Source organism: Stomoxys calcitrans, chromosome 5 (genome assembly GCF_963082655.1).
Source record: "Stomoxys calcitrans chromosome 5, idStoCalc2.1, whole genome shotgun sequence".
NCBI classification, from domain to species: Eukaryota; Metazoa; Arthropoda; class Insecta; order Diptera; family Muscidae; genus Stomoxys; species Stomoxys calcitrans.
Genome location: NC_081556.1, coordinates 40143 through 64749, shown reverse-complemented (window position 1 = coordinate 64749; position 24607 = coordinate 40143). Strand labels below are relative to the sequence as shown.

The 24607-nt window shown below is 37.7% G+C and overlaps 1 protein-coding gene and 1 long non-coding RNA gene across 8 annotated transcripts; one reads left to right on the top strand and one right to left on the bottom strand.

The window, feature by feature from the left end:
* Positions 1-443: 443 nt before the first annotated feature.
* Positions 444-24478, top strand: LOC106086512 (long-chain-fatty-acid--CoA ligase 4). Of its 7 annotated transcripts, none has more exons than XM_059368483.1 (13): positions 444-512; positions 590-974; positions 6866-7194; positions 16962-17097; positions 17924-18569; positions 21945-22104; positions 22159-22333; positions 22397-22536; positions 22591-22763; positions 22818-22927; positions 22991-23144; positions 23210-23485; positions 23545-24478. In XM_059368483.1, the coding sequence occupies exons 3-13, from the start codon at positions 7172-7174 to the stop codon at positions 23697-23699; spliced, it is 2148 nt and encodes a 715-aa protein (XP_059224466.1). In that variant the 5' UTR covers positions 444-512; positions 590-974; positions 6866-7171; the 3' UTR covers positions 23700-24478. The 7 variants fall into 7 exon arrangements, with proteins under 7 accessions (XP_059224466.1, XP_059224467.1, XP_059224465.1 ...); XM_059368484.1 differs by having other exon boundaries at positions 590-1081; XM_059368482.1 differs by having other exon boundaries at positions 590-1134.
* Positions 19230-19762, bottom strand: LOC131997586 (uncharacterized). Its single transcript, XR_009398287.1, has 2 exons — positions 19730-19762; positions 19230-19630 (listed from the first exon to the last, which is right to left on the bottom strand). It is a non-coding gene; the product is annotated as an uncharacterized LOC131997586 (long non-coding RNA).
* Positions 24479-24607: the final 129 nt, after the last annotated feature.

The window sequence follows — 24607 nt, the reverse complement described above, 5'->3', positions numbered from 1 at the left end:
TTAATTGAGGACAGTGCACTGACGCGACAAAATCCATGGTAGTTAAAAGCACCAGTTTTCAGCATCTTAATATTCAAAAGGGGCCAAAAACACGATAATCAAATCTCCACAAGGGAACGTCCAATAATGAATTGAGGCTAGTACCGAACATTGATTCGAATCATTACCTTGCTGCAGCGAAGGTTTGCACCCGTGTATGAGTACGATCTTACGCGGAAGGTAGACGTCGAAAAGCTGCAAACGCAATACAGAATAAGTAGGACTATCAACTGATTGCCAAATAAAACGCGCTTATGACAAACTAGATACGTATTACGCTGCTTTGGTCTATCAAAAAAAATTCCAGAAGCTGGCATCTTCGTTGAAGTAGACAACTATATGGCAACGCTGTAATCATGCCATATATCTTTTGACAGTTTATATTTGTAGATGGCAGAAATAAGTTTAATTTTAGGAATTAAGTAAGTTTGTGTTCGTATGTGCTATCGTGGAGTCTAATTATTTAATTAATTGTAAGATAAAATTATTATATGATCATCGATTATTCGACATTCTTCATTTGAATTTAAATTTGAATTGTCGTTTCCAGATATTTGCTGTGGGCAGCGACAGGGAGACAGGGACAACAGATCCGGATCTTTCCCTCTCTCATGCTAATGAGTGTGCACGAGATTTTACAAATTGTGCGGGTTTGACATTCAATAAACGGCTGTTGCCTCCCATAACATTCTTATATGTTCGGCGGTTGCCTCCCATGACATTCTTATATGTTCGGTCATTGCTTCCCACAACTTTCTTTAGAGGAAGAGACTAGCGTCTGGCAACGCTGTAATCACACCATATATCTTTTGACAGTTGTGCTACCGTGGAAATTAATTCTATCATTCTATCGCACTAAAACCAACCAAACAAAGTGATTTCAGGATCCCTTTTTGCTACCGTGGAATCTTGTGCATTATTTAATTAATTCTAAGGTAAAATTGATAATAGAACTGCCGACAAGTAAATTACAAAACGTGGAGATAGTCTTGTGCAAATCTAAGGGAAAAGTTGGGCTGTGTAGTGTGATTTCAGGATTTTAGTAAGTTCGTATGTGCTACCGTGGAGTCTCGTAATTAATTCATTAATTCTAAGGTAAAGTTATTATATGATCATGTGTTATAAAAAATAATAGAACTACCTACAAGTAAACAAAAAAATGTGGAAATTGCCTTGTGCAAAACTAGGGGAAAATTTGGGCTGTGTAATATGTAATAAAATGTACGATGTGACCGAATAAGTGAGTGGTGGTGAGTGTCTGACGCGTACGGTACGGGCGAAAAAGAAATGAGAACTGCACACCACCAAAACAATATTCCAGTTGCAATATTTATTAGGCCTTCATGAATCGGGTCCAACAACAAGCAGTAAATTAAACGATAGTGAAATAATATTATTTTGCCAGTTGTTTGCTCTAAATCGATTTACATACTTTGGAAAATCGGTATAAGAATTAGCAATTTTCTTCATTATTCTGAAAAACGTAGGTGTGCAGAACAGGGTAAAACCTACATAAGATATTTCTGCGGCTGGTGCATGGCAACATGCGTACGTAAGTTGTTGACTAAAACTCCCTTTAACCCACAAATATATATGTAGTTTGCAGTGAAATGAAAGAAAGATAACATTATTTCCTAGATAGCCGCTATAGAATATACTTCTGTAAATATGCCGGACGTGACCTTGGCTATTTAATGTGTCAATATTCTCGGGTCTTTAGGATAGGTACATATGTTATTCATTTTACTTTTTATTTTACTTATTAAGTTTGAACAAAATAAATTGTTTTAAACCAAAAAGTTGTATAATATTACAAGTAACATCGTTTCTATTCATTGCACTATGTCATGGATGCAAATTCAATAGAACTAATTCTATACAGTCGAATAAGCTTTACTGAACATCTTTTAATAGAAGAAATCTGTTAATTGAAAAAAAAAATATTTTAACTAAATGATTTTAAGGACAATATAACACATTTCACTTCGCTAAATTGAAATACAAATTCATGTCAAAAAAGTCACAATTCAAAGACATCAACTCCGTTTAATTGAAAACATTTATTATAAAATGTTTGCGTTTGGTCAATGTTCCGATTTAATTAATTGCACTAGTTTTTAAATAGCGTCCTTATAATTTTTATAATTCTAGATCCCGGCGCGGTATAACTATGAGCATCACACAGGCTGGAACTTTGAGCTCCAATCTGTGTGGTGTTCTTCGCTATCACGAGATGCTTAGCTGGGAGCTACCGGGTGCGTCCACACTTTGCGGATAGTGGAATGCTCCATACGGAGTAGCTGCAACTGCAGTCGCAGACAAACAGCGGTATCGAGTGGAGAATCTCAGTGAGAAGTCGGTGGCATCGACTCTTGCCTAAATACTGAGTGCCTATGATACTCGAGACGACAAGTCGAGTTATTGGCGCCATTAAATAACCAATGGCAATCATGTCCCCGCGGCGATCGGTCGTATAGACCGGAACGAGCTTGCTCGCCTATGAGAGCTTGACGAAGGTCACCACCTCCACCAGCAAATGTGGCTACAACAACAACAACAAAATCAGCCTAGATCTTTTAATTACAAAGCCTATAACTTTTTGAAGTTCTGGTAATGGAAAACATTCGTAATTCTACAAACTTCGGTTAATTGAAACGTATTTCAATTATCCAGACTTTGCGTAATTGAAAACATCGCATAATTAAAATTTATTTTGCTGTTTTCAATTAAGCGGATTCGACTGTATTAGTAAAACTTCAAATTTTCACCACCAAAAATACTGAAATATTGCTGGTCTATGCTTCTTAAAAGTTGTGACAATGTCAAGGAGGCTTATATGTGTGTCATATGCTGATGTTGTGTCAAAATTTCCAAATAAATAAACTAAAGCAAAAAAAGAAAAAAATTGGTACGAAATTCGATCAAGAGAAAGGTTAACATATCTTTTATTTCTAATTACAATCACATCCGAACCAAATTCTCCAAGAAATAAGACAAGTCGGATGCAATTAAATCCTACAATTTTAGCAAATTCGGATATAAAATATACTTTTTATGAGTTCAAGACCTACTTGGAAAATCGGACCATACTCTTTACGGGTAACGAGGGGTCTTAGTCCAATCAAATGAAAATTAGCCCATGTTTTTTTATAGTCCAAACGACTTGTTCCAGTGCGACATCTCTTTGGGAAGAAGTTATTACACAACATAGAACCCCAAAAATGTCGCCAGCACTAGGAGGTGATAACTACCACTGACAATTTTTTCTAATCTGCCCGCCAAGAATCGAACACCAGTGCTCAACGTCATAGGCGCACATGATAACCTCTGCGCTACGGTAGCCTCCAAATCGTGGGAAGAAGTTATTACACAACATAGAACCTCAAAAATGTCGCCAGCACTAGGAGGTGCTAACTACCACTGACAATTTTTTCTAATCTGCCCGCCAAGAATCGAACACCAATGCTCAACGTCATAGGCGCACATGATAACCTCTGCGCTACGGTAGCCTCCAAATCATTGCACCAAAGTTTTGCCGTAATCTGATGAAAAACGCATTATATAAGCTCTAGATGGGAAATATAGTGATCGGTCTCTGTAGGAATATATCAATATATAGGCCTATAAAATATTTATCCAAAGGTTGCGTTTTAAGTTGGATTACAACGCATTTACGGAAAAATAACCTCAAATCAAAAATATATCCTTTATGGTATAAAGATAGAGACACTCCTTAACGCCCGTTACAAATAAAGCTTTGTTATTTTGAAAGGTTCTGAAAGTGGGGTAGAAAAATATACATCAGATAAAAGAAAATTATTTGAACAACAGAAATTATTTAATGATGTTCACTTGAGCAATTTTGAGGCAATCAAGAGATTGGTTAAAGGCCTAAGCAACATAAAAGAACAGCGTCACATTTTTTCACACAGCAACTAGTTCTGTCCGATTTAAGTTTAAGCTCCTTTTTATAGCCGTGTCCGAACTGCTTAACGCAATGAGAAACCTCTTTGAGGAGAAGTTTTTACATAACATAGTAAATTAAAAAGGTTTCGAACCCAGGCGCTCAGCGTCATGGCCGGATATGCCAACCACTGTGCTACGGTGGCCTCCTTTCTTCATTAGCACCTACTATAAAATCAATACATACTTTCAAAAAGTTTAAATTTAATTGTGAAGCTTCTCTCATCATGAACTTAGCTTAAATATACCCATAAGCACAGTAATTATAAATAAATATATAATTATACTATATATTTGTTTAAATAAAATTCTTTAATGGAAAGAATGTTCATGGGCAAATTTGTATTTGGAAAATTATTAAATTAGAGGTCGATTATGGGGTGACTCAGCTATAGTTGCGTCGTCAGGAGATAAAACCATGAAATAAAAATTAACAAAAATGTAGAATTTTTTCTTTACGCAAATTTGGTCGTGAACATTTCATTTAGGAACAGGTGCAAAATTCTCATATCAATGAGTGCTGTCCGATTCAAGTTTAAGCTCAATGAAAAGGGTCCTCCTTTTTACAGCTGAGTCCGAACGGCATGCCGCAGTGCGACAACTCTTCGTTGAAAAGTTTTTACATGGCTACCATACCAAATAGTAGAGTATCTCACAAATGTCGCCAACATAAGGAGGAAACAACCACCGCCGAAAAGTTTCGCTGATGTTCTCGCCGGGATTCGAAATCATCCGTTCAGCGTCAAAGGCGGATATGCTAATCTCTGAGTTACGGTGGCCTCTACGTTTTCCACTAAGTAACAGCACCAATATTCTTTAATATCTGCTGACGATTGAAAATAATCTCAATCAAAAGAAGTTTCAATTTGAAATCATCACGATTAAAACATATAAATTGCACAAAAATATTTGAGCGTTCCACAGTTTTTATAAGCGAAAGGACTGCCTAAGTGCCATCGTTATGGCTTTTATTTATTTACTAATTTCGTCATTCCGTTTGTAACTCATCGACATATTGATCTGAGACCTAATAAAGTATATTTATTCTTGAACGTCTTCACGTTCTTAGTCTATTTAGCAATATCCGTCTGTCTGTCGAAAACACTCTAACTTTCAAATTAGTAATGGTAGGCTCTTAAAATTTGGACAAATACTTCTTTTTAGTGTAGGTTCGTTGAGATTGTAAATGAGCCAAATCGGACAATGTTTCGGTATAGCTGCCATATAAACCGATCTTGGATCATGACTTGGCAGGCGCAATTCGTATCCGATTTGCCTGAAAATTTGCACGTAGCGTTTTGCTATGACTCCGAACAACTGTGCTAAGTATGGTATATAATCTTATATAGCTGCCATATCGGTTTATATTATATCTAGGGTATTCGGCCCGGCTAAACTTAGCACACTTTTACTTGTTTTTATTTATTATAATTAGAAATGAGAATAAACATTAAAAAACTAAGCACTACCGACTTAAGCTATCGATATTGTATGGTTTTAAATGACATGTATTTAATCAAATAAAAAGAGTACGAAATGGACTAAAATTTTACGTGACCCTAAATAACTGAAAATACAAACGTACAATTTTAGTCCGCGGAGGTTTTATTGGAATAATATTCAATGCATAAGTAATATGCTGGCAAGAGATTTCATATGCAATTACTTGTACTGAGCTACCTGGCTGGGGAGCCTTATTGGTTTACAATTGTTTTCAATGCTATAATTGTTGAGTAGTTAATATATAACAAATTAAAATACACAATTTAATTACTATACTATATTTTGTATAATATTTAATAATGGGCCTTGTTGGCTTTTTTATTACAAGAATAAAATGAGAATATGTTTTTTTTGTGAAAGCTAAAGGTATCTGAAAAAACAATCTGCAAAGTTCAATTGGAATGTAAAATCTACATTAAAAATGTGTAATACGAATGTAATGGCAATGTTGTTGCTGTATCAGAGTGTTGTATACTGAGGCGGCAGTCCTTGCCGATGAAGGACTCCATTGGCCAATGTTTTGATGTTTAGCTGAAAAATCCAACTTTATTTATCAATGTGTTAATTAGATAATCATCGCATAACTGTCAGCTTTCGAAGTCTTTGAAGGTTTTGTGATTAAACTAGCCGTAGCTGTAAATATATGCAGTGGTACTGATGCTATACAACGGTAGTTTCTAAGTGTGTATTGTTGTAATTTGAGAATGCCGATTCAGCTATTCACTTTTGTTTACTGTTTACATTCAGACCTTGTAGTTATGTATGTATACACTGCAAAGTGCATCTACATCCGATCACACGAACGGTCAAAGATTAGAAACAAATGTTTTCCTCATAACATTCAGAGTACAAAGTACGCTTGAAAATTACATGACACAATCTTTGTGGGAATTTTTCCGCCAAAAATAATTGTTAAGGTTAGAGGAAACATTTATTGTACAATATCAATTAAAATACTAGATACTATGGTTTTTCTATAAAAAATCCAATTTTGCAAACAGAAAAAAATATTAAGTAGTAAAATAAGTAATTGGTAATAAATAAAATTGAATATCAGGAAAAAATGTAATTCTGCTAGAGCTGTTTTATAGACTTTTAGAGAAGTCTATACCGTCCTTTGTCTTGTCTATGCATTCATTTGTTTAAAATTTCGAAACACAATGTGTTCAATGTTCTTTATTAATTTTCGTACTTCAAAGGTGATATGTGGGAACGTATTTATTTTTTTAATATCATTACACATATTTTAAACATTTTTATCGCCAAAACTCGATGTAGTTTTTAAAGGTTTCAATCACTCATTTCACACGTTCATTTGTAACTATAACGTATGTTTTGTTTTTCTTGTTTACATTTTTAGACAGTATAATAGTTGGACCACGCCTCATCTTTAAGGTGAAGAGAATATGCATTTCTATCACTAATCATTAAAAAACGCGTAGAAGTCATAAATCATACATAAGGAAATAATACCCTGATCCAATTGTGACGTCCATATACTTGACCCAAGGACAAAAGTGTGCATGTGTTTGACGGATAACAAAAAATATATAATACGTTAATAATAGGAATAGGAAATCCAGAATAGCGAGAAGCTGCGGGCTGCCGAAGTCAAATATAATATTGACCATATAACTTGAAAGAATATAGATTCGAAGCAAACACGATGTTTATCGAAGATGATGCGCAGTGAGTATACTTAAAAAATGCTAAACTTAATTTGAAGCAAATTTACTTAAAAACATAAATCGTCTTTGGTACCGAACAGATGAGACTGACCAACAAGTAATTTGTGCCATTTTAATTTTAGTATGTTTTTCGAGAAGGGTCCAATAATCTGAAAATATCAGATTTTTATGTTTATAGAAATGCATTTCTGGATCGCTTCAAATCGTAAAAAATTTATGGTGTAGCATTAAGATATTTCAATATCCGCTAGTATCCCATTTTCTTAGTTTAATATTTGTTCATTTGGTGTTTTTGCATATTGTGTGGTGTTTGCTTATACAATGGTTGCCATATAATTAGGCACATCGTGTTTAAGTTAAAAAAATTTACTATTTGCTGGAATTAAATGATAAAAATATTATTTTTCATAAGTTATCCCATATATTGTGATTAGGACCATGTATATACAAAAAAGATAGGAAAGCAAATAGACAGCTAATTAGTAAAAAAAGCGTACAATGTGTGTGACTCAAATAGGATTTTCGATTTATTTTCAAGGTTCTTAAGACTCACTAAACCTAATATATAAATTTGCTTAAATTTGATGTGCAGAATTTCGATAAATATCCGTACACATTGTAGAAGCCATAGTGTATATCTAAAACTGAACAAATTTCTATGAAATTCATCAGTCATCAGGAGAGTTATAAGAGAAATCCTCGTGGCAAATTTTCTGGAGATCAGTTAACCAATTACTAAATTATAGAGTACTATTCAAAATTGGACGAAAATATATATTGGAGCTATATCTAAACCTCCGTACACATTGTAGGAGCCATAGAGTAGATCGTTGTGTAAATTTTTGGGAAGATCGGTTAATAAATGGGTTATAAAAGGCCTTAAGTGAAAATAGGGAGATACATGTATATGAAAGCTATATCTAAAACTGAACAAATTTCTATGAAATTCATCAGTCATCAAAAGAGTAATAAGAGAAATCCTCGTGGCAAATTTTCTGGAGATCAGTTAACAAACTACTAAATTATTGAGTACTATTCAAAATTGCACGAAAATATATATTGGAGCTATATCTAAACCTGAACCGATTTCTATTAAATTCAATAGCAATACCAGAAGTCATAAAGCAATCCTTCGTGCTAATTTCGTGTGAATCGGTTAACAAATGACCAAATTATTGCAACACTAGTCCAAATCGGACGATGCGAGCTATATCTAAATTTGAACCGATTTCTATGAAATTCACTAATAATGTCGAAACTTAAAAGAGAATCACTCGTGCAACATTTCGTGAGAATCGATTGACAAATGAAGATATAATTGCAATTTAAGTCCAAATCGGACGAACGTGTATATGGGAGTTATATCCAAAACTGAATCGATTTTTCCAATTTCAATATGCTTCCTCTCTAGGTCCAAGGAAATGCGTGTGCCAAATTTAAATTGGATCGGATGAAAATTGCAACAGAGCCGTTGCCATCGTTATACACAAATTAACATGAACAGAAGGACATAGCTAAAACGAATCAAAAAGTGATTCTGAGTCGATCGGTATACTTATCAATGTGTCTATTGGGAAAAGATATGCAACTAATATTTTTAACAAACCTGGGAGAAATTTAGCCAAAGTCCTTGTACATTTTGGAATAAATCGTCAGAATATGAACTTTTCTCCTCCCCAAAGCTTTTTCGACCTCTTCCGATGGTTTTTTTATCTACGTTTTAGTTGAACAATTAAGGCTGGTGATCTATTCTTTGAGTATTCTAATGTTCATGTACCACACCATGATAAAAATAATATTAAGAAAATTATTTATTTTATTTATTAATTTCAATATAATACACAAAGTCGTACGGCCAAATAACTCTGACCAGAGTTAAATCAGCAGAAAACATTGTTTCATTCGTTGCTGTCTCAACAACAACAAAAAGTTTATGGGTCGATTTTGGAACCTTAGTTCCATTGCGTTGTCAGTTGAAAAATTGGTATTAGGAATGGCAACTTTCAACTGAAGTTTTCAATGCCAGTTGCTAAAAATTGTATTATTCGGCAACCACATTTTTGTAGTTGCTCTGTGGTTTTTATTAGCAATTAAGCAGCGAAATTAAAAGGAAATTTATTTTTTTTTTGGCTGACTTGGCTATAAATGCAGTAGGCGAGCACTTAAGTTTTGGAAAAATATTGGGTTTGGAGCAGCTAATGAAAACCATTGGAAAGAGCAGCAAACAGCGATGATGTTTTACACGCTAATAAATAAATAAGATAGTTCAACAGGACTTTAAATGAAAAATAATTTATTATGGTTGCGTTGTCAAACAACCACTTAAATGAACGTCGGCATAAATCAGAAGATTTAGATTTAGAAATTTAGATTCCTATTTTAATTTGTATACTCGGCCTAGACTTCTTCGCATCAGAAATAGTTGGTAGATTTGCAGATCGTTAGGACGGATGGCGTTTTTAATACGTACTAATATATTTGTAAGCTGAAATTAAGGGCTCACTCAAGCTCATTGCAGGTTCTCAACGAGTCAAATCTAGAGATCTGGTTTTATGAATTGAAAGTCATAACAGAAGTCTTTGTACACACGTATAGCTAAATTGGATAAGATATGCGCCTTCTCGGGGCTGAAAAAGTCAAATTGGAAGATTGATTCGGATTTGGCTCATTTGCAATTCCAACTGATTCGCTTCAATAAAAAGTACTCTGGGCAATATTTGGTGCTGCTTGCTGTATTTGATTAAAAGATTGTGCGATTTCAGCAGATATACGGATACTTCAAATGTCATGACGATTGAGAATGCACTAGGGTCTTACACCAATATTTGGACAATCCCATGGCAGCCGGTTGTACGTACCGGATTGACCCGATGGAATTTTCATCAGCAAGGGCTGCCGCCTCAGTACGTGTTCGTCTTTTTTCGTCATGGGAGAGGCACATCCCGGAGTGCCTTCTCCGTATGCTTCTGGTCCGTACCGGGATTGAAAAGAACCCCGGACCCTGGTTCTGTTCCGTTTGCCAGAACCGCCTTCATCATCGGTCAGTGTCGGTGAGGTGTAACCGGTGCTTGGAGTGGGTACATTTCCGTTCTTGCTCTGGCCTAACTTCGCTACGGGAGTATAGTCATACTGGCTATGTCGCTAGGTGCTGTGCGAACATAGCCAGCAGTGGGTCACAAGCGTCGCCGTCGTCGCCTTCGGCGTCCTCGTCATCGGACTATGTGACCCCCCCCCCCCCCCCCCGACCTCTCCCGTACGGCAATTTATGCAAAGACAGCACCCTAGCCCTACTATTGCCAGGCCAGTGCCGGGAAGTGTATCGTTCTTGCAGTTAAACTGCAATGGACTGCGAGGCAAGATTGATGAGATTGTAGATTTTATGAGTCGGAAGAGCATATCGGTCGCAGCGATCCAGGAGACAAAGCTGACTAACACCTGCAGCTTGCACAGTTGTCACGGCTACAATGTGCTACGTAAGGATCGCTCAAGGAATGGAGGTGGGGGATTGGCCATCGTTATACACCATTCCGTGCAGTATAAACCTATCTCGCCTGCGCTTGACGCTAGTTATGGGTCACTAGAATGTATGGGGGTAGCAGTCAGGTCTGCTACTGCCGAGATAGAGATATACAACGTGTATATACCGCCGGTTGGTAGCTGTGTCCCGATTAATGGCCAGGCCTACAGCCCCGCCATTAAGGTGCTGTGCGAACATAGCCAGCAGTGGGTCACAAGCGTCGCCGTCGTCGCCTTCGGCGTCCTCGTCATCGGACTATGTGACCCCCCCCCCCCCCCCCCCCCCCCCCCCGACCTCTCCCGTACGGCAATTTATGCAAAGACAGCACCCTAGCCCTACTATTGCCAGGCCAGTGCCGGGAAGTGTATCGTTCTTGCAGTTAAACTGCAATGGACTGCGAGGCAAGATTGATGAGATTGTAGATTTTATGAGTCGGAAGAGCATATCGGTCGCAGCGATCCAGGAGACAAAGCTGACTAACACCTGCAGCTTGCACAGTTGTCACGGCTACAATGTGCTACGTAAGGATCGCTCAAGGAATGGAGGTGGGGGATTGGCCATCGTTATACACCATTCCGTGCAGTATAAACCTATCTCGCCTGCGCTTGACGCTAGTTATGGGTCACTAGAATGTATGGGGGTAGCAGTCAGGTCTGCTACTGCCGAGATAGAGATATACAACGTGTATATACCGCCGGTTGGTAGCTGTGTCCCGATTAATGGCCAGGCCTACAGCCCCGACATAAGTGGGTTGCTATCTGGCCATAGTCGTCTGGTTCTGGGGGATTTTAATGCACATCACTCGTCATGGCATTCTCCCCTAGGTAACGACCAGCGTGGCATAGCTTTGGCAGAGCAGATAGATAGCTCCACGTTTTGCACGGTGAATGAGGATGCCCCCACTAGGATTACGAGGAGGTGCAGCAGCTCGCCAGACATCTCAATCGCATCCCCTGATCTCCTGAGTGACGTATCCTGGCAAGCCGTCATCTCTTTGGGGTCAGACCACCTCCCCATAATCCTCACCATCGACCGACCACCCGACTTCATAACCTCTGAGCGCCGGACGTTCATCAGTTACAAGAAGGCCAATTGGACGGGCTTCAGAGAGTATATCAATCGCCGCTTCAATGAACTGCCACCCCCCTCTGATGTGCTTGTGGCCGAGAGGAAATTCCGAGACATCATCAACGCAGCAGCCGCTCGCTTTATACCAGCCGGTCGAATACCGCAAGTGCGACCCAATTTCCCGGCGCAAGCAGTGGTACTCGCAGACGAGCGTGATGGGATTCGTGCTATGGACCCCGCTAACCCCAGAATCAGCGAGCTGAATCTGGAAATAAACAGGGTAGTCAACGAACATAAGCGGAATTTGTGGCTGGAACACTTGGAGCAATGTAACTTAGGCACCGGGGCAGGCAAACTGTGGGCCACTGTTAAGTCTCTCTCGAACCCCGGTAGACGGGACGACAGGACCTCAGTCACTTTTGGCGAGTTAACCGTGACTGATCCGAAGAGATGCGCCAGGTTGTTCAACCGTCAATTTATTGTGCATCCCGAGAGAGACAGGGCAAGGAGGAGAGCCATTCGCCGTATTCGTGGTCTCCGAGCCGATGAACAGCCATCACAATTTACCGTGGGCGAAGTTACGAATGTCATCCGTGGCGCCAAATCTTCCAAGGCGTTGGGCCCCGACGGAATCTCTACATTGATGCTGAAGAATCTGGATTTACCTGGAGTTGAGTACCTTACCACTGTCCTTAACCTGTCATTGAACACTCTTATAGTTCCCGATGTCTGGAAAATGGGCAGAGTGATCCCGCTACTGAAGCCTGGTAAAGACGCGAGTTTGGGGGAGTCGTACAGACCGATCTCCCTTCTCTCACCAGTGGCTAAGACGCTTGAGGCATTACTCCTCCCGAGCCTCGTAGGAGAATTTCCATTCGCCGAGCATCAACACGGATTTCGGAGACTGCACAGCACAACAACAGCTTTGCATGCCATCACCATCACGTCTACCTCAACGAGCTTGCCTCATATTTCGCTGCAAGAAATCTGAAGATATCCGCCACCAAATCTTCAGCCACACTGTTCACTACAAATACGCGTGAGGTGAATTCTGAGCTGACTGTGATGGTCGATGGAGAAATGATTCCGACCAACAAGTGTCCCAAAATACTTGGCGTCACATTTGACAGCTCCTACACTTTCTCCCCACATGCCACATGCCACAGCAATCTGCAATAAAGTCAAAAGTAGAAACAAGGTCCTCAAGTCACTCGCTGGCAGCACTTGGGGTGCAGACAAAGAAACCTTGTTGACCACGTACAAAGCAATTGGCCGGTCTGTGGTAAGTTATGCAGCGCCAGTGTGGTCACGTCAACTTTGAAACACGCAGTGGAATAATATTCAGATCTGTCAGAATGCCGCCCTCCGAACTGCGACGGGCTGTCTCCTTAGTTCTCATGTGGTCCACCTCCATCAGGAGACAAAGATAAGAAGTCAAAACACCGTAGAGTGAAACAGGGAGTTCCCCAAGGTGGGGTGATATCTCCGGCTCTGTTTAACCTCTACCTATCCTCCATCCCACCTCCTCCAGACAGCATAGAGATCGTATCATATGCGGACGACTGTACGATCATGGCATCAGGCCCCCACCCATTGATGACATCTGCGATAGGTTGAACGTCTACCTCAACGAGTTTGCCTCATATTTCGCTGCAAGAAATCTGAAGATATCCGCCACCAAATCTTCAGCCACACTGTTCACTACAAATACGCGTGAGGTGAATTCTGAGCTGACTGTGATGGTCGATGGAGAAATGATTCCGACCATCAAGTGTCCCAAAATACTTGGCGTCACATTTGACAGCTCCTACACCTTCTCCCCACATGCCACAGCAATCTGCAATAAAGTCAAAAGTAGAAACAAGGTCCTCAAGTCACTCGCTGGCAGCACTTGGGGTGCAGAAAAAGAAACCTTGTTGACCACGTACAAAGCAATTGGCCCCTCTGTGGTAAGTTATGCAGCGCCAGTGTGGTCACGTCAACTTTGTGACACGCAGTGGAATAATATTCAGATCTGTCAGAATGCCGCCCTCCGAACTGCAACGGGCTGTCTCCTTAGTTCTCATGTGGACCACCTCCATCAGGAGACAAAGATCCTACCAGTGCGAAGACATAACTACATGCTGTCTAAGCAATACCTTTTGGGCTGTTATCGCAGAAATCATCCAAATCATCATCTTGTGGATAGATACCCACCGCCCAGAAGCCTTAAGGTAGATCTACACGATCTAGAGCGCGATGTCCAGCGCTACAAGAGAGAACCTCTAGATCAAGCGGCATATCAAGCGGGTCTGAACAACATTCATGCAGACACGGTAGCAGACGCGTTAATTGGCTACCGGGTGAATGCAGTCCTTGGAGAACGACCGCCACCCATTGCACCCGAAGAAATCGACCTCCCCCGGCAAACCAGAGTGGTTCTGGCTCAATTACGTTCCGGCAGATGCAGCCGCCTCAATTCCCACAGAGCTAGGATTGATGCCGACGTGCAAGATGTATGTCCCGATTGTAACCAGGGACCGCACGATACACGTCACCTGTTTAACTGCCCGGCCAGACCCACTCGACTCAGACCCAGATCCCTGTGGACGCACGCCATCTTAGTCGCGGAGTTCCTGGGTCTTGACACTCAACAGAATCATGCAGACGAAAGATAGTACACAATAAACTGCTACAACAACAACAACCAATATTTGGAGGTGTAACAAACGGAATGAAGAATTTCGAGCAATTTCATCTCATGCTGGAGCTTCTAAAATGCCATTTGTTAAGGAAACATTTAACAAGTTTTGTTATTGAGGCAAATACAACCACTCTGAGTTCAAACTTTCATTCTAAAAAAATGCCTTTGTACACACGTTTAGCTAAATTGGATAAGATATGCGCCTTCTCGGGGCTGAAAAAGTCAAATTGGAAGATTGATTTGGATTTGGCTCATTTGCAATCCAATAAAAAGTACTCTGGGCAATATTTGGAGCTACTTGCTGTATTTGATAAAAAGATTGTGCTGTATTTGATAAAAAGATTTCGGATACATCAAATGTCATGACGATTGAGAATGCACTAGGGTCTTACACCAATATTTGGAGGTGTAACAAACGGAATGAAGAATCTCGAGTAATTTCATCTCATGCTGGAGCTTCTAAAATGCCATTTGTTAAGGAAACATTTAACAAGTTTTGTTATTGAGGCAAATACAACAACTCTGAGTTCAAACTTCCATTCCAAAAAATTGCCTACATTAAATCGCCAAGTAATGTAAATTTGTCAATGAACATTCCATTGTGTCTCACAAATGTCGCCAGCATTAGAAGCGGATAACCACTACTGAAAATTATATCTGATGTTCTTGCCAGGATTCAAACCTGGGCCTTCAGCGTCATCGGCGAACATATTAACCTCTGCGCTAAGATGGCCAAGTCACAAATGTTGCTACAGATTCTCTTGGGGTGGCTAAGTCCCCCAGGACCACCCTAGCTACACCAATTCGAAATATCTCCCAGGTTTGCTAAAATTTTAGTTGCAAGACTCTCTAAGAGCACGAAAGGTTTACCCAACTAAATATTACGGTTAAATCAGTAATTAGAACCTCAAGGACCACCTGAAGACCTATTAAAGTCACACAAATTATAATTTTTTTTACTTTTTACGTGAAAAACCTGAGGGTTCTTGCCTTTTTTTCTAAAACTCTGAAATTTTTTTCTAAAGGGTGATTTTTTTGAGGTTAGGATTTTCATGCATTAGTATTTGACAGATCACGTGGGATTTCAGACATGGTGTCAAAGAGAAAGATGCTCAGTATGCTTTGACATTTCATCATGAATAGACTTACTAACGAGCAACGCTTGCAAATCATTGAATTTTATTACCAAAATCAGTGTTCGGTTCGAAATGTGTTCATTCACCGTAACGTTGCGTCCAACAGCATCTTTGAAAAAATACGGTCCAATAATTCCACCAGCGTACAAACCACACCAAACAGTGCATTTTTCGGGATGCATGGGCAGTTCTTGAACGGCTTCTGGTTGCTCTTCACTCCAAATGCGGCAATTTTGCTTATTTACGTAGCCATTCAACCAGAAATGAGCCTCATCGCTGAACAAAATTTGTCAAAATTTGAACACATTTCGAACCGAACACTGATTTTGGTAATAAAATTCAATGATTTGCAAGCGTTGCTCGTTAGTAAGTCTATTCATGATGAAATGTCAAAGCATACTGAGCATCTTTCTCTTTGACACCATGTCTGAAATCCCACGTGATCTGTCAAATACTAATGCATGAAAATCCTAACCTCAAAAAAATCACCCTTTATATATACATGTTCCTAATCATAACGATTGAAGAGCACGAAAAATTTTCCCAATAAGTCACACAAATTATGCACTTTTGTTACTTTTTACGTGAAAAACATGAGGGTTCTTGCCTTTTTTTCTTAAACTCTGCAATTTTTCTTCTTATATTTTCTTAGATATACATCTTTCTAATCATAACGAATGGGATTGCTAATGAAAATTTCATTTAATATAAAAAAATGAAATTAAATAAGGTATCGAAAACTATATGGCCACCACTGTATGTACTTGTTATATTATCCGATATTTCCATAAAAAAAATGTAAAACGATCAGGCAATGTCCTTGAACTTGTCTGTCCGGCAGTATGTCTGTTGTAAATACGATAAAATTGTTGGTTCAAAGACAGGTTAAATTCGAGGATGATAATCCATCTGGAAAAACACCAACATAGAGTGATCTCCCTAATTCCCTCGTTTATGTGGTCTTCCTATTTCCATAACGGAATTCCAGCTTAGTCTCTACTATACATGTTTCGTACATAATATTTATGTGTTCCAAATTGCAGCATTTCACATATATTGCATAAAAAAGTATCTATGAGTATATCCTATTTTCTGTGTTTAAAATAGCATATTAGTTGAATGTTATAAATTATGTCGGATTAATGTAGCTTAGGAATTATACCCTCAGATCGTTAAAGCCGTTGCAATTAGAGCATCAATCCTTTTTGTTATTTATGATATTTCAATTGTTAATTTATTTCGAATACTAATTTTAAGTTGTTTAAGAAATTTAGCGAACTGCAAAAACTATTCACTACAGTTTTGTGAGATACTACTTAATCTCTAACTGAGAACGTGTGGTTTTTTCTATTTCTTTTATATAGGATGGAGAGCTTCTGGATACAGAGCGCCATTGGTGCAATTAAGGCAATTGCATTTGTCTGTGACATAATAACTTTACCGGTTTATTTGGTGCTACAAAGACCATGGAAAAGGAGGCACGAGGCCAAGCGTGTTAAGGTCAGTATAAAAATATTCATGATGCGAATCAATCACAAAGTTATATCAGAACAAGATAAAGCTAAATATCAACGTAGGTATACAAAACTATAGGTAGTAAAGTTCACACAAATAGTTTCACTTTTCAGCTAGGAGCCACCGGGGCCAGCATGACATATAGGTTAGCATGTCCACATAAGACGGTATTATAGACAAATCCTGGCGAGAGCGTAAACAAAATTTTGAAGGAAGGGATATCCCCAAACTTATGCTGTTGATATTTGTTATGCCGGTAGCCGCGCGAAATTGGTTTCGAAAGAATTCAGCTCTTAAAAATAAGGTTGATAGTATGCAATTATTTAGTGCACGACCAAATCTTGAAGTTATTAATGAAAAAAAAATAGTTTTTAATGCCCTTATCATTGAGCTAAAACATAAGTCGGGTGGAAGTCATGGATATGGGAAATCTGTGATGGTTATGGGAAATCTCTTAAGTTGCTATTCGACTATTGAAATCGATCAACGGCTAAATTGTCGTTTGTTTTTCCTTGTTTCATTGCAAGAAAGCTATTGCTTTAATTGCGTGCGACTTCTCCGTGTGGAGAAGTTTTACGCGGCTACAGGCATTACAAATATCAACAGCATAAGTTTGGGGATACCCCTTCTTTCAAAATTTTGTTTACACTCTCGTCAGGATTTGTCTATAATACCGTCTTATGTGGGCATGCTAACCTGCATGTCATGCTGGCCCCGGTGGCTCCTAGCTAAAAAGTGAAACTATTTGTGTGAATTTAACTACAACAAGTCTAATTAACATAACATGTATATTTGTATTATTTAATTTCAGGCTAAAATTGTGTCCAATGACGAATCAACTTTAACTTATCGGACTATAGAACCGCCCCGAGATGTCCACATTAAAATGTTGCAGGACAACATAGACACACTTGAAAAAGTTTTTAATTACGTCGCAAAAACACATTCGTCTAAGCGTTGCCTGGGCACACGCCAAATCTTAAGTGAAGAAGATGAGGTACAGCCTAATGGACGTGTCTTTAAAAAGTATAATATGGGAGATTATAAATGGAAAAATTTTATCGAATCAGAACGTATGGCTGCAGCATTTGGACGCGGTCTTCGCGAATGCGGTCAGGAACCTCGCAAGAATATTGTTATATTTGCGGAAACTCGCGCTGAGTGGATGATAGCGGCTCATGGCTGTTTTAAACAGTCTATGTCCATAGTTACCGTTTACGCAACGTTGGGAGACGAGGGTGTTGCTCATTGCATAAGTGAAACGGAGGTGACAACTGTTATAACATCTCATGATCTGCTACCAAAATTCAAGCAGCTATTGGAAAAATGTCCTCTCGTTAATACGATTATCTTTATGGAGGATCAATTGCACAAAACCGATATATCAGGCTTTAAAGATGGAGTCAAGATTATTCCATTTTCACAAGTTACACGACTAGGCCAAGACAGCAAGTTTGGTAAGTTGGAATTTAATAGTATCAATTTCTTACTATATATTATGTAGGTCTTGGTGGCTTTGGGCTTGAAAATCTGTAGAGATAGAAGATTATATACCGAAATGATTGTTTGTTTTATTCATGGCATTTTTGAGCAAATATTACTTTCACGTCTTTCGCACAGAATCTTTTGTCTAGTTTTATTTTTTAACTTAGTAGTGTAAGTCAGATAAATGTATTGATTTCAAGTGTAAAGGTGAAGGGGTGATTTTCAATTTCCATCAAAGACTCGTCCTTTCTGTAGAAATTGTAGATTATATACCGAAATGATTGTTTGTTTTATTCATGGCATTTTTGAGCAATTATTACTTTCGTGGGTTTCGCACAGAACCTTTTGTCTAGTTTTATATTTTAACTTAGTAGAGTAAGTCAGATGAATGTATTGAAATCAAGTGTAAAGGTGAAGGGGGTGATTTTCGATTTCCATCAAAGACTCGTCCTTTCTGTGTGGCATCGAGGTCGACAAAGTTACTGGCCATATCAAAGAAAGTTCTTCCCCAATTTTTCGTGCAGTTAAGTTACCGTCTGACAATGCAAACAAAATAAAAATTTTTATTACTTCCGGCAATGAGAGAAATATGAACAAACAAACAAAGTAGATCAACGAAAAAAGACAAAGAGTTGTGAAATTCCTGAATACCCATTTTAAATTTTATTTAAGGAGCTGCTGAACTAAGTTTTACGTTAAATATTTTCTTTATATTTCCTTACAAGTAAAAGTCCATTTTATGTTGCCGTTAACTCCCTTTCTTCAGCTGAGTTATGAAATTTCCTGAATACCCATTTTAAATTTCATTTAAGGTGCTGCTGGACTAAGTTTTACGTTAAATATTTTCTTTATATTTCCTTACAAGTAAAAGTCCATTTTATGTCGCCGTTAACTCCCTTTCTTCAGCTGCTCGGTATTCAAAAAGTTGGCTTACTTAATTTACAGGCAAGTTTTTTTTGCATAAACCTGCTCTCCCCTGCTCCAATGGATATACCGGAAAGCTGATACGAAGTGGTACCAATTCAAACGACCACTTTTATGTGTGAAAATATTTTTTATTTATCCAAATGACAAAAATGTGTGGAAGCAAAATTTAAATTTATTAAAAAAATAAAATTAAATGAAGTTTCACCTCAAATATCTCAATTCAATGCTTTCTGTACACGTGCAAATCGATAACTGTTTTAAATCATGATATAAGACTAACATCTAGCTGTAATATTAACATACAGGGTAGCTGATGCAAAGTGTTACCAAGTTCACATTGGTATGTCTGCCGAACGTTACGTTAAATATTTTCTTTATATTTCCTTACAAGTAAAAGTCCATTTTATGTCGCCGTTAACTCCCTTTCTTCAGCTGCTCGGTATTCAAAAAGTTGGCTTACTTAATTTACAGGCAAGTTTTTTTTGCATAAACCTGCTCTCCCCTGCTCCAATGGATATACCGGAAAGCTGATACGAAGTGGTACCAATTCAAACGACCACTTTTATGTGTGAAAATATTTTTTATTTATCCAAATGACAAAAATGTGTGGAAGCAAAATTTAAATTTATTAAAAAAATAAAATTAAATGAAGTTTCACCTCAAATATCTCAATTCAATGCTTTCTGTACACGTGCAAATCGATAACTGTTTTAAATCATGATATAAGACTAACATCTAGCTGTAATATTAACATACAGGGTAGCTGATGCAAAGTGTTACCAAGTTCACATTGGTATGTCTGCCGAACTAGAAATAACAGCTATGTGATATTTGTTTTGTTTACATTTATATTGTCTACAAGCCCCGAAAGCATTTGCTTCTACAGCAAAAGTTCTAGTTAAATATACCAATATTAGCGTACTTTCATGGAAGAGGAGGTTGAATGTTAAAGACATGAAGAATATATAAACTTTATAGGGTTCTAAGATCGAAATGTTACAAACGGCATGACGAAAGCCGAAAGCCTAGTCTTCCTATGGTGAAAGATAGAAAAAACAATGTTTATCCTGATCGAATCGAACATGATTTTCTTTTAGCAAAAGCTATTTGAAAGAACTCGTTTCAGATACAAAATTAAAAGATATATACGTAAATGTTTTATGCAAAATTTAAGCCAAATCGCATAGGAGTTGTTTTCTCATCGGTGAAATTAGTCCAATCAATAGATAGATCTTTTTAAAAGCTATAACCTTACATGCGCTTCGAAATATAGACGAACTGTTGACTCAGAATGATAAGATGGCCAACAAAAATGGGTATATTATAAGGAGAATCATGAGTTTAGAAAACTCCAATGCCATGGTGGAGGGTATAAAATGATTTAACTGCAAATTTTTCTTTGAACATCGAATCAAGGAATAACGGACAATCTTAAGTCCTATACAAGTGCCGTTGAGCGATGTATCTTCGGAGAGAAGTTTCCAGCGTTACTAAGGTGTTTACCACCCACTGATAATATTTTTGATGCCCTCGCTCGAACTCGAACAAAGGCGTTCATTATCATAGGCAACCGTGCTAACATATTCGGCGCTGTTATATAGGTGTAAAAACATCATAAAAGAAGAATTTTAGCAAAGTAGCATACAAGAGTGGAAAAATGAGTCAAAACCCTAAAAAGTATGGCGAATAGTGTTCAATAAAAAGTGTCGCACAATTGGCAGTCGTCGAAAAAAATGTCAAACGGTAACGGTGTCCCAAATACGCGTTTATGTATAAAGAAGCAAGGAGACCACTTGCAGGCTCTTGTCGAGTAGAGAAATTGGCCAAAACCCTATAAAGTATGGTGAATAGTGTTCAATAAAAAAGTGTCGCACAGTTGGCAGTCGTCGAAAAAAAAGTGTCAAACGGTAACGGTGTCTCAAATACGCGTTTATGTACATGGAAGCAAGGTGATCACTTGCTGGCTCTTACCGAGTACGCTCTCTTTATCTATTTTTTCTTATGTTTCTTGTATTTCACACTTTTCCGTTACCTTCTCATTTACACTTCTTTTCCTACTGATGTGCCGCCAATAGGTCAGATTGGCCTCCGAGTGAGCCCACTTGTCAAGTTCGGCTACCCATGAAATCAAGTTTTCCAGAAGAAATAATTATATTAATATTTGTTTTTGAGACAGTGTCATTTATATTTAACTATTAAACCTACATTCGGATAAATTGTTTTGTCGAAAAATTCTGTAGTACGCTGCGGAAAAGTTTTTCTTTATTTTTTATTTTCAAATTAAAATTTTACAAAAAAATACTTGGGTTAAGTATGAGGTACCAGGCAGTGACTCACATGGCAGGAATGCGAAACGTTATTTGCAATTTTATTATATATGCTATGGTGTTGTAATAATTTTAATATTAACTTTTTTTCAGAGGGTGTTCCCCCGAAGGGCAATGATATTGCAATCATAATGTATACTTCCGGATCTACTGGGACACCTAAGGGAGTTTTGTTATCTCACAAAAACTGCATTGCAACCATGAAAGGGTTTTGCGATGTGGTGCCAATATATCCTGATGACGTCTTGATAGGGTATGTAGAAAAAATAAAAAAGTTTAAACTTAGATAATTAGTATTCTTTTCTAGTTTTCTTCCTTTGGCTCATGTTTTTGAATTAGTGGCAGAGAGTGTTTGTTTAATGACAGGCGTTCCCATAGGCTACTCGACGCCCTTGACGTTAATAGACACCAGCAGCAAAATTATGAGGGGTTCAAAGGGAGATGCAACAGTTTTGAAACCTACATGTATGACAACAGTACCAGTAAGTAAATTATTGTAAAACATACTGTACGGTATTTGACGTTTTAATCTAAAAATATTTTAGCTCATTTTGGATAGAATTTCAAAAGGCATTAACGATAAAGTTAATTCGGGCTCCGCTTTTAAAAAAGCTCTATTTCAATTTCTTTACCAGTACAAAGTTAAATGGATTAAAAAAGGTTATCAGACCCCATTGATTGATAGGTAAACTGAGATGAGCATCAAGTACGACTTATGCCTCAATTATAACTTTTTCAGATTGGTTTTCAAGAAGGTCGCTAAATTGATGGGAGGTCGTGTTCGTATTATGATGTCGGGAGGTGCACCACTTTCGCCAGACACACACGAACAAATAAAAACTTGTTTATGCGTTGACTTAATTCAGGGCTACGGTTTAACGGAGACCACTTCAGGAGCAACAGTCATGGATTGTAATATGAATTGTGAAATATTAGTCGAATTTAATTAAAAATATATTTTTTTAGATCGGGATATGCAATATGGACGTGTTGGGGCACCATTGACAGTTTGCGAAATACGCTTAGTCAATTGGGAGGAAGGAGGCTACAGAGTGACAAATAAACCTTATCCGCAAGTAAGCTTAAGCTGGTTTATGATTCATTGAACTGGGTTCCATATCGATTTTATTCTCAACTAGGGTGAAGTTCTTGTTGGTGGCGAATGCGTTTCAATGGGATATTATAAGCTACCAAATAAAACCGCTGATGATTTCTTTGACGAGGATGGTAAGCGCTGGTTCAAAACTGGAGATGTTGGAGAAATGCATCCTGACGGCGTACTTAAAATAATAGGTAAATTTCTCTGGAGATTTATTTTTGACATGGAAAATTTTACTTATTTAATTCTTTAATTTTAGATCGTAAGAAGGACTTGGTGAAATTACAAGCAGGCGAGTATGTTTCATTGGGCAAAGTAGAATCGGAATTGAAAACATGTCCATTGGTGGAAAATATATGTGTGTACGGCGACCCAACCAAGCAATTTACTGTAGCCCTAGTTGTACCAAATCAAAAGCATTTGGAAGAATTGTCTATTCGCCACGGGTTGGAAGGGAAGTCATTTGAAGAACTCTGCTCCAATCCTGTGATTGAAAAAGCGGTGATTAAGGAAATAGCGGAGCATGCTAGAAAATGTAAGCAAACGCACAAGGTAATTAATTTTCAATGTCTAATGTGCGTTGTTTTTTAATAGGCAAACTACAAAAGTATGAAGTACCCGCCGCTATAACATTGTGTAAAGAAGTTTGGTCGCCCGACATGGGGCTTGTTACTGCTGCATTCAAGCTCAAACGCAAAGACATTCAAGACAAATATCAGCATGATATTAATCGAATGTACGCCTCATGAAATTGGCTTAACAATTAGATCTAGATTACACACAAAACAAAAAAAAAGAGTCTGCAAAAAATAATAAATCATTTACTTTTTAGAGTCCTGATATCATGCTCTTTATTTCACCAATAACTTAGTAAAGCATTATTGGGAACACAAATTATTTATTAATCAGAAAAAAAATTCATATGTTAAATATTGTAGCTAATCTCCTATTAAGAGCAAATTTAATGATTTAAAAAGCAACTTTAAATAACAGGCTGGAAATATGTTAAAACTTGAATATAAGCATTGATTATGGACTGGATAGTAACAAATTTATACTCAGACTAAAAAGAACTATTCGTACGTCGTGGGATAGAGAATCTAATTTGCAATTGCCGTAGGTCAGAGGCATACATATAATAAAAATAGATTTTTTTTATTGTTTTGTAATACTTATTTGTGAGCCGACATATTGTATATAATTTAAATTATTCAGCAAAGCTATTTTATTCAAGAATGTCTCAAAAATCTTACAGATCCTGTAATCATAGTACTACCTACGGCGTACTGAAATAATGAGTATACTGTTTTTTTGGCAATAAAAGCACAATAATGGTATTATAATTTCAATATTGCCGTCGTAAAATTTGCTTTGATTAGAAAGACCTCCATAGAACAATGCTTGTATTAACATTTTATTGATTCCAGGATTAAAATAGGTGAAGAATGTTTTATTTAGTATTATGTTTTTTGTTAAATGATTTATTGTTTGATAAGAAACTAAACAAATAAAATAATATTTACATAAATTATCCTACTTGATAAAGACATCTTGGAGTTGCTTCAAGCTTTCATTACATTTTTACTATCTTATTTAGTATCGGCTGAACATTTTTGATTTAAACGACTTTTGTAAATTTTGTTCTTGAACACATTTT